The 9,747-nt window shown below is 44.3% G+C and overlaps 1 protein-coding gene across 2 annotated transcripts; it reads left to right on the top strand.

Moving 5' to 3' along the window:
- Positions 1–47: 47 nt before the first annotated feature.
- On the top strand, positions 48–9,482 carry LOC119372105 (THAP domain-containing protein 3). 2 transcript variants are annotated; one of them, XM_037642569.2, is made up of 6 exons: positions 48–446; positions 1,095–1,254; positions 1,358–1,435; positions 1,510–1,569; positions 3,276–3,476; positions 8,934–9,482. In XM_037642569.2, the coding sequence occupies exons 1-5, from the start codon at positions 144–146 to the stop codon at positions 3,368–3,370; spliced, it is 696 nt and encodes a 231-aa protein (XP_037498497.1). In that variant the 5' UTR covers positions 48–143; the 3' UTR covers positions 3,371–3,476; positions 8,934–9,482. The 2 variants fall into 2 exon arrangements, with proteins under 2 accessions (XP_037498497.1, XP_049275947.1); XM_049419990.1 differs by having other exon boundaries at positions 8,851–9,482.
- The last annotated feature ends 265 nt before the right edge of the window (positions 9,483–9,747 follow it).

Genomic DNA, 9,747 nt, shown 5'->3' with positions numbered 1-9,747 from the left:
CTGTAACAACTGCCGTTGACTTTTGACATACCAAGTTCAATTGTTATTTCAGCCTAATATCTTGCCTAGCTGAGTTAATTGCGTCCAAGTTAATCTCCGTTTTGAAAGTACCGCCACACCTTTGAACCCCATCTTTCTGTACGATGATTGGTCTCCCTGCCGCTGCCCTTGGAAATGCACGCATTTCGCGCTTTGCTTGTGTTTTCCTGTTTCGTTTGCGCCATTTTTCTCCTCAGCCCAGCAGTGGACGTTCTGTTGTGTTCGCTGCGCTGCGTGCTAGCGAAATGCCGAGCTGTTGCGCATACAACTGCTGCAAGAAACCTGGAGATGGTTGCGCTGTGTTCATGATACCACAGGGAAAGCGTGACGGCTTGCGTAGGGAGCAGTGGCTGCTCAACATTGGCCGAAAGAACTTCGTTCCCACAAAGAATAGTGTTGTTTGCGAGGTGAGGCGTCTCTCATGTCGCTTTCGTTTCAAAGAATCCCCGTTTGCTGTGTTCTTTCTAGTTGTTCCGGCCTGCACATCGGCGATTTTGCTGCGGCAATTCGTACGTTGCCAAAAAAGAAAAAAAAAAATGGAGTTGCTCATTCGTTGTTTGTTTCACTGAAAAATCGAAATGTCTTGTAGATCGAGGAGCTATTCTTTTCTACTCGATTCGATATGTGTTTCAGTCACTTAGATGAGAACTAACAGACAATTCCAAGCCAAGGAAAATACAGCGGACGTTATCTGTAGTATTTAGTGAAGAACTTGAAGGGGACAAAAAGACAATTTTATCTCTAAAATAAGGTGCCGCCCGTTTCATGGCCGATCCCCCGCAGTGGGTTGCGCCAGGTTGCCAAGGAACAACCAACCAACCAATTAGCCGTCGGCAGGGACTGAACCTGCAACCCTCGAATAACGCGAAGGATGCGTTAGACGAGCCGAAATAATTTTATCAATGTGCTCTGATTACGAATTGGTTGAACAGTGAATGGTTATGATCTGATAATGCAGGGAATATTCTGCGGGCAGTCAGCCGCTTGTAATTGTATAAACGACGTTTTATTCATCCTGCCCGAGTTGATTATAACTCTTTCCCTAAATGTTCCAGCGGCATTTCACCGAAGACCAATTTGAGCCACGCATATTGAAAGAATTTGGGAAAAAAAAGCTGAGGCCCAACGCAGTTCCCACAATTTTCTCACACCGACCTGTCGTGAAACAGGAAAAGCCCCCTCCACAGGAACCGCAGGAACCTGAAACTGACATTAGTGAGTGGTTACGCCTGCTTGTCCCACCTCCGAAAATGTCAGCAATAATGTTCTCTCGCCGACTTAAAACACGCAGCCAACTACATTATTATCTTTAATGCAGATTCTGTGGCCACGTTATGGTTGCCCGTAAATGATGCATCCGAAATAAGGCCCGCCTCTTCGCCGAATGATCCCAGCTGTAAGCCATTATCTCTCACGCAAAATTTGAGTGTGTGGTCTTATACTCACACAATAATCTCATTCCTCCTGCAGCCCCTTCCCAAGACTGCCTTGAGCTGCCTGATGCCTGCTATGAACCAGTCTTAATCGACAGTACGTGGTGCCTTTTATTAATTTTATTGTTGCACGCTCTCGTACATTGTGCTCTTTTACACAAAGTTAAAAAGTAAGCAGGAGGCGACTGCAGGCCGCCTCATGCTTGCTCTAAAACTGTGTGGTGGTTGCCACAGGGCCCACCACTTCTAGTGAAGGATGCTGTAAGCTGTTATTTCTTTAAAGGGGTACTGGCACAAACATTTTCAGATTTTTTTTGTGTGTGTGTCGAATAAAAAGACAATGTGGTCAATACTGGACATTTCTCATTCAATTTTTGTGCTTTTAATGCATAAAGCATATCGCTTTCGAGACATTGTTAAACATTGTTATAGCAAGCAATTTATCTTTGGACTGCTGCTCTGCATCCTTAAAATGGTCCTGACAAGCATTTTCCATTGCTGTATTTTTTTTTTTGTCAAGTGAAAGGCCAAGCCCTCAAGAGCCTAGAAAATGTCCTGATTAACGCGAGCCCACCCTGAAAAATTAACGACATGTTTGTAAAAGCTAGTTTCGGTTCCTACTGTACCCTGACATCACGGCACGATATGAGCGTCTCATCACATGCTCACGCAAGATATCGTGGCATTTCCACAGCCACTATGCTCCTTGGCTGCATTGGTGACACACAAGTGGCCATTTTGTATTATATGGCGCCTAACGCCATCACAACTAGCTATACTGATGCGCAACACCACCAGAATTGGTACTGTAACCTGACACGTTAGTGTCACTGCCAATCGGTGCACCATGCAAAAATTTACCTTAAAACCAAAATAAAATATCAGCATTTACTGAGCTTCACACTTGCTCAGAGCCATCTCTGTGTAGTACACGAGATTTGTATGGCAGGTTAAACTCAGCTTTGAAAATCAGTATCAGTACCCCTTAAGAAAAACATTTGGTAAGAACTTGAAAGTCCTTGAAAACCCTTGAATTTGGTCTATTAAAACCTGTATGAGCCCTGAGGTGTTCACCAATAGCAATGTGAAATTTTCCAATACATGTTACATGAAAGTTTGTTTACTATAATCTAATTTGTCCTGTTGAGCATAAGTATGCCCTAGTCAAGGCGTTTCTTGCATTAATTTGAAAGCACGCATCTGTTGTATTGCCACCACTCTAATGAGATCTCTGTTTGCATGTGTGACCTTCTCTACTCGCAGTTCTGCTTGATCATGGAATCTGTGTAGAATCACATATACTGTTATGTTTCCTGATTATTATGCTTTTTCTGCTTTGCTGCCAGGGTGGCACGACCAAGTCAGGCAATTACTCAGCCTTTAGTCGTGTCCCCCAAAGCAATTCTTTAACAATTTTGCCTTGAATAAACCAAACCAAACCAAGTCACTAGTTAATATGCATACATCGAGCTGCACGTCTCCTTGTGGGCATTTGTGTGGGGTCGTTCAATGGCTACAGCTTTCATTTCATTACTCACCGCTAGTGTTACCCTGTTTTGCTTGAATATTCGTTTTATACAAATATTTGTGGAAGAGTCATCACACAAATATTCTATTTGCTTTCGATTCGGTTTTAAAACAGCATCGTTCGCACACCTCTGCTTTCTTGCATGCTGCGTCACAAGGGCTCTTCACGCCTCTCTGTAAGCCCTGCACGTGATGCTTTTAATACGACAGTGTGTGCTTAAACCGCATGCATACTACATATACTAAAAGCTTTTTTTTTTTCATTATTATTTTCAGCATCCGACGAGCTACCCTTGGAATGCGTAGATGAATTGGAGCACAGTGAAGAGAATGCTGACAGGAAATTGCAACCAACAGAAGAAGATACTTGAACAGTGAGGTGGAAAAGGCACTGTTGAAGAAAAGAATCTGACACCTTTTCAGCGATGATGAGATCTCACCATCATCACTGGAGTGGTTGTCAACTTGGGCATCATGGTGAGAAGCTAACACACTTGTCAAGTCACTGACGCTGCAACTGACATGCAGGACACAGCTACAGCCTTCCCAGGGAATATAGTTGCCCTTCGCCCTCGGAACATACCTTGCAAAGACATATTGAGCATACAAAGTTTCGATTTGGAATGCTTTCTAATATATTGGAACCTCTCAAGGGAAATGTTAATATTTCACAAGGTGCCATATTGTGAGTTTTCCTGGTTCATATATCTCTTTGCCTGGTTGACTTATAGAGTTAAGATACACAAAATTCTCTACATTTCATTTGGTGGTAAGCAGCCAATGTGTAAAGCATGTATATCCAAATCTTTCGCTATGCCTCTGTTTTCTTTTCATCTTCGTCCATTTGCGCTGTTGTTAGTTTACGTCCAGTCATTCCAAATATTGGTTTCCATTCTACAGATCAGTCTCGTGAAGCCAGAGGAATTACATGCAGTTCTGCTGCTAAATATGATGCAAATCATGTAGTGTCTCGTGTATGACTATTCGTGCTGTGATATCTTGGGTGCAACCACACCGCCTCTTTCCGATGGTTCGTTGCTTGATTGCTTGGCAACACACAGCTTGGTATTCATGCTTGCATGTCCTTCCACTATATAGAAGCATGCCATTGAATATCAGCTGACTGGCAACTTGATTCATGCTGCCAGCTTTAAAGCCAGAGTAGTTGAGCTAATTACTGCAACCTAGTCAATCAGCAGCAATATTCATGTTGTTGTGTCAAACATGGGCATTACGAATTGAGCACTTTGGAAACTCTGCGGTATGATGGTCACTGAGCACAGCAGGCTGCACACCAGTCGCCGTCACCCTTTTGGCCCACAGAGAAAGCTTTGGGGTAAGGCCAGTGTTCAATGTTGGTGTATGGCCACTTGTTCAAAAATATGAGAAATCATTTAGCTAAAGAAGCAGGTCGTCTACCTAGAAATTGTAAAGAAACACGATTTGCTGACGAGCTACGTGAACATCCGATTTTTTAAAGGCCCTTGTGAGGCATGATGACAAAGCTGGCGCTGCACTTGAACACTTCTGTTCTTGATTCCAATCATTGCAGTAAAAGGACAGTAGGCCTGTCTTTTCTGTCCTTTTTGATAACAATCAATACTGTTGCATGGTTTATCGAAACCATATTTATACTCCATCTCAGAAGTACCTTCCAGCACTGTGGAAGCTGCAGGTCTTCTTAGCCAACGGGAAATGCGAAAACCCCTCAAGATGTATTCATCCGCGTCGTGTCGTCTGCTGGGCATCTCTTTAGCATCGGCTCGCCTGCTTTTTCGGTACTTGCTCTCCGCAGTTGACATAGGTTGTTTTCACGCCTGAAAATGTAAATAAATAAATAAGGCTAATAACTCGCCCCGCCCCACCCCCATCTACACGTAGTGTGGCTATTTTAACGTTGCGTATATTACAGCATTCGCGAAGCGTGTATTATTATATCTTCCAACTAAAGTCACCAAGGCTCTGTTATGGTACTGCCAAAAAGTAGCTTGATACTGACGATCCGACAGCTCAATATTCAGTTCCCGTTGCAGTTTGTGGGTACCTCAATGTGTAACGTACTGTGCGTGCCTTCAGTTGAGCAGTAAGTAAATACACAAAACATGCTTTTCAACGTAAAAATTGTGCTGCAGTGTTTATTGCATAACTGTTAAAGAAAATGTTTTGGGAAAGTTTTTTTAACTTTTAGAGGTCACCGTCATTCAAGGTGTTCATCATCCATACTGTCCTCCTCGTCAGAAGTTGTGTCCTCCCCTAAATTGACTACGACTGCTTGTTGATTGTCTACCACATTGTCAATAATGTCGTCCATTTGCTTCATCTTCTCTTCCTCATCCTCAACCACTTGTTTAACATAGTTCTCCACTTCTGCAGACTTACTTGTGCTATGGCCTCTGCAACATGTTTCTTCAGCTCTTCCATTTATAATGCCCGGTTCGCGGAAGCCACAAAATGCTTCATGTCGCTCCACATCAGCTCTATGGGATTGAGCTGGCAGTGATACGGCGGTAGCCTTAAAACGAGGTGTCCGGCTGTAGCAGCAATACAGTCAATACGATATGCGTTGCCATCTACTTTCACAGTCTGAATAAGCTTCATCAGTTCTGCCTTTACCATATCGTCACTTCACGGAACCCCCTTTTCTGAAAGCCACGCCTGCATTTCCCTTTTGAGGTTACTCATGCGGGGGACCTTTTCCTGCCTCACGGAGTGATACAGCGCGTCGTCGAGGAAAATCATGCTGTTCGGAGGAAGGCGTGGTAGTAGTTTTTTCGAACCATTTTTCATAGTGGGGACCGTCGATCTCTTCGTGATAGTCTCCTGTGCCCTTTTTTGATTGAAATATTTCTCCGGCACCTTCCACAAAGCCATTCTCGTTTCCGCAGTGCATCGCGATCAATCGGGCTCCCTTGCCGCTCGGGTTCTGCAGGCCAACTGAAAGTCCGGCCTTTTTTGCTCGTTCCGCAGTTTTGACACTCTCGTCAACCCACACCTTATCTGTTGTGTGCCCTATGTTAACCCATGTTTCATCAGTGTAGAAAATGGGCTGTCCTTGCCGCCGCAGTTCTGCTATTTGCCATAAGCACTTGTGTCGGCACTGAACTATGTGAGTTGCTTCAATAAGGAGAGCGTTGCGGGACTGTTTCTTACACCGAAAACCTATCTTGCTCGGCATGCGATGCATTGTTGCGGGTGAAAGTGAAGGCAGAGTTTCATCCTCATTGAAGTGAGAGGAAAGCTTTTGCACCGTGGGGATTTCATTCCTCTTGAAGTGATCATGCACTACTTGTCGCAGCACGCTCAAGTCAAAATCGTCGAGTTTCTTTCTCCATTCGCGTCCTCTGCCACCACGCAAGAACCTCTTCGGGGACGCCACCTCGCCGTTTCTTCGATGTTCAGAAACCCATTTGTAGACGGAGCGTTCGCTGGCATTTGTGAGGAACGCGGTTCTTTTTATGGCAGCGTTCATACGTGTGCTTTCACAAAGTTCTTTTTTCACTGCACTATACACATTAAGCACCACTAACCTTGCTTCTTTTGAAAAATAGTTGATCTTTGTCCTGTAGCACTCTGCAGATTCATTTCACACACCTTCAGCGGCCATCGTGCACTGGTCTTGACCGGAAGAGCAAATTTTCGGCGCAGCAAACAATTTTAGGCATTCGTGGCGTCTCTCATCGTGGATGCATCACCAGCGCTAATGTTGTGGCGCCATCTGCTATGTTTACATCAAACTAATTTTACTGTTCGGCACCACCTTGGTAATCCAAGCAGCATGTAAACAAAGGAGCGATCTAAATAATAGCAACAAAATATACCTGATGCCTTGCCCCTAGCGTTAGATGAGACTAAGCGATGACAGGTTACACCGCTTATTTTTTGCTGCCTGGGTAGAGAGCCAGTAAAAAGCACGAATTCGGATGGAAGCGTATGGTCTGAGCTGTATGGGGGCTACCATGTTGCTGTACGTCATCGCGGTTAGGGAGGTTATTACAATTACCAGCCGGTAATTGCTACAATAATTCAGAGTTTGCGAAGTACATGCCTAACATACTTCGTATCGCTGTAACGCATCGTGCAAGAAGCACAGCTAAAGCCCTTGTATATGATTAATAATGAAAGAGTTATGCCCGGAACTATATTATATGCTGTGCAAGAGTACTGCCTCTGTACTCCCCATAGCTTCGGCAGTGCTGCAAGGTAATTGTGAGATGGAGTATAGGTGGTTTCATCTCATTACGTCACAAACACTGAACCTTGCCTTCATCCACGTGGTTGAGAAAGCTGATAAGGACAGCTGCACTCTTGAATGTGACAGCAGACTATTTCTTAAAAATTCTTATTGGCAGTTAAAACAAAGCTGTTTGGAAGCCTGTACAAACAGGCATCATTCTAGTGACTAGGACAGCCCTAGAAGTCCAAGATGCACTTCCCAGCAAGTACAACTTCCTGGACGTTCCTAGGCAGATTAAACCAATATAGCCTTGGAAATAACCCAGCGTGCGAAGCAACTATATGAATTTAAATGTAGCTGGAAGGCGCAGTGCGAGTCCAACCCCTCAAGTGCAGCAAGCATGGCAGCTGTTCCGAGGAGGAAGACTATTTGTCAGTAAATCTCGCATGCCATGTAGTTTCGAGGCTGATAAGGCGAATACTACATCGCGATGACTGTCCCAATTCGCTGGTTAAGGCTGGCACAAATACAGAGCGCCTGTCGAAACATGCACTTCCATATGAGGCTGCCACATTCCACGGCTCTTGTCGTGCTACCGCACTTTGTGCCAAATACATATGCTGGAGGCAGCATTTTCTGTTAGAAGCTTGTCTGTGAATCAAGTAACAGTTACGTGTCACTGAAATAGAAGGAAAAAAAAGTGAATTGCAGGGATTGTCAATTGGACTAAAAAAGTAATCGATCAATTAGAATAGTATGAAAAATGTAATTAGTAGTTAGAAGTAATCACTTCCATGTCTTCGACTATGTGCAAGTGTCTGCTGCTAACATGTGAATGAGTGATTTTGCTCTGTGGTTGAATTAGTAGTTACAAGTAATCAATTCCATGTCTTAGACTATGTGCAAGTGTCTGCTGCTAACATGTGAATCAGTGATTTTGCTTTGTGGTTGAGCTCACACCAATTCTTATTCAACTTTGCAAAATCTGACATATTTAGTCTAAAAAGCAAATCTGGTGACAACTTGAGTCTTTTTTTTTCCTTCAGAAACTTGTTATAGTTCAAGAAAGTTCAGCGAAATTCCCAGCACTAATATATGGTGAACATTTCTGAGTATTTACGTTTTAAAATTTAAATTAAGCACACTTAGTAAATGTCACAAAGAAATTTAGAACTCTGCTTCAGTTTGCAGTTATTTGATTTTTTTTTTTTTCCTTTAAATGTTCAATCAAAATGGGTAACAATAATTACTGTACAGGAAAGCTACCCATTCTAATGGGTTTTAAACATTCCAGAATAAAGATTTGTGCAATGTTTATATCCACTTGATTCTTGGCCACCCACTCAGAGTGGGCAGGTTTCAGTATGGTTAGGATTGTCATCATCATCAACATTAAGTGAGGCAGCTCAGCAGGCACGTGCTTGCCCGCATTCCAGCTTTGTCGCTTTGGCATTTAGACTTGCTCAAGTTCTCACTTCTCGTCTTGTTTGGACATTCAGTGTCGTACACTCAGTTGGTCATTTCATCCCGTTGGACTCAATTTTGTGGAATATTTCGCGTCGGTTAGCGTACCACGAGGATCGTACTTGCAAAGGTATGAGCGTCTGCATCGGTGCTTGTGTTTAGTATGCAGAGCCTGAAAGCGAAGTGCGCAGGCTTTGAAGCGTTTGCGTTCAGTGTGCAGGGCCAGAAAAGTGCGGGTGCACGAGGGATCGGTGCGCAGGTTGTGTGAGATGCTTTCAAGAGATGGGAACGACCAGTTTCAGGAACGGGACCGCTCAGTGAGCTTTGGACTGTGCAGTGTGGATAGGATGCCGGGCTGCATCCCGGTATCACGGCTCTGTCTTGGCTTAGCCGCACCCCAGCTTCAACTATTGTCTGGTTCCTGCTGGTATGGGCATTGTCCCGTTCGTTCTTTGCCCTGTCACTGCTCACACGGAACGCTCCCCGGCGCCGTCTCTGCTGAACCAGGCCATGTCCTGGCACTGACCCTGAAGAATCGGGATGCGATCCAGCTCTTGGTGCGGCTGTGGCAGGCAACACCACCGCTTTTACGGCCGTCCTGAACCACCAGGGCCAATATTGACCCCAACTTGCAATACGACTGCAGTGAACTTGTGGTTGTAGTTAAGCTCGTCGATGCAACCACACCTGATGCACCTAGAACAGCTAAGCCAGCCAACCTATGAGTGCTGTGGTACTTGACTGTTGTTCATGGTGTAAGTGCTATGAGCTTATATGTTTATGTTTATGTGACTTTGTGCTCAGTTCCATGTCTTTTGACGTGTGCATAAAAGCCTTCCTCTTTGTCTCTGGGTGCTTCTTCCTAACGTCTGGCTGACAATCATCACACATTTGCCCACAGTTGCACATTTCGTCTCGCTGGACACATACAAACTGTTGGGCGTCCCCACTCCGTTTCATCACTCAAGTTCTGGATCCATCTTGGAACAGTAGCAGCCCATTGCATCCCTCTAGCGGATCATTTTACTAGCAATGCAAGCAGTTCACTCTGAATATATGTAGAATAACTCAATCGAAACTTGCTAAGGTTCGAGTAAACTCAACTTCAAG

The sequence above is a fragment of the Rhipicephalus sanguineus genome, chromosome 10 (genome assembly GCF_013339695.2).
Source record: "Rhipicephalus sanguineus isolate Rsan-2018 chromosome 10, BIME_Rsan_1.4, whole genome shotgun sequence".
NCBI classification, from domain to species: Eukaryota; Metazoa; Arthropoda; class Arachnida; order Ixodida; family Ixodidae; genus Rhipicephalus; species Rhipicephalus sanguineus.
The sequence above is the reverse complement of the archived record's forward strand: the minus strand, read 5'-3'. Positions and strand labels throughout refer to the sequence as shown.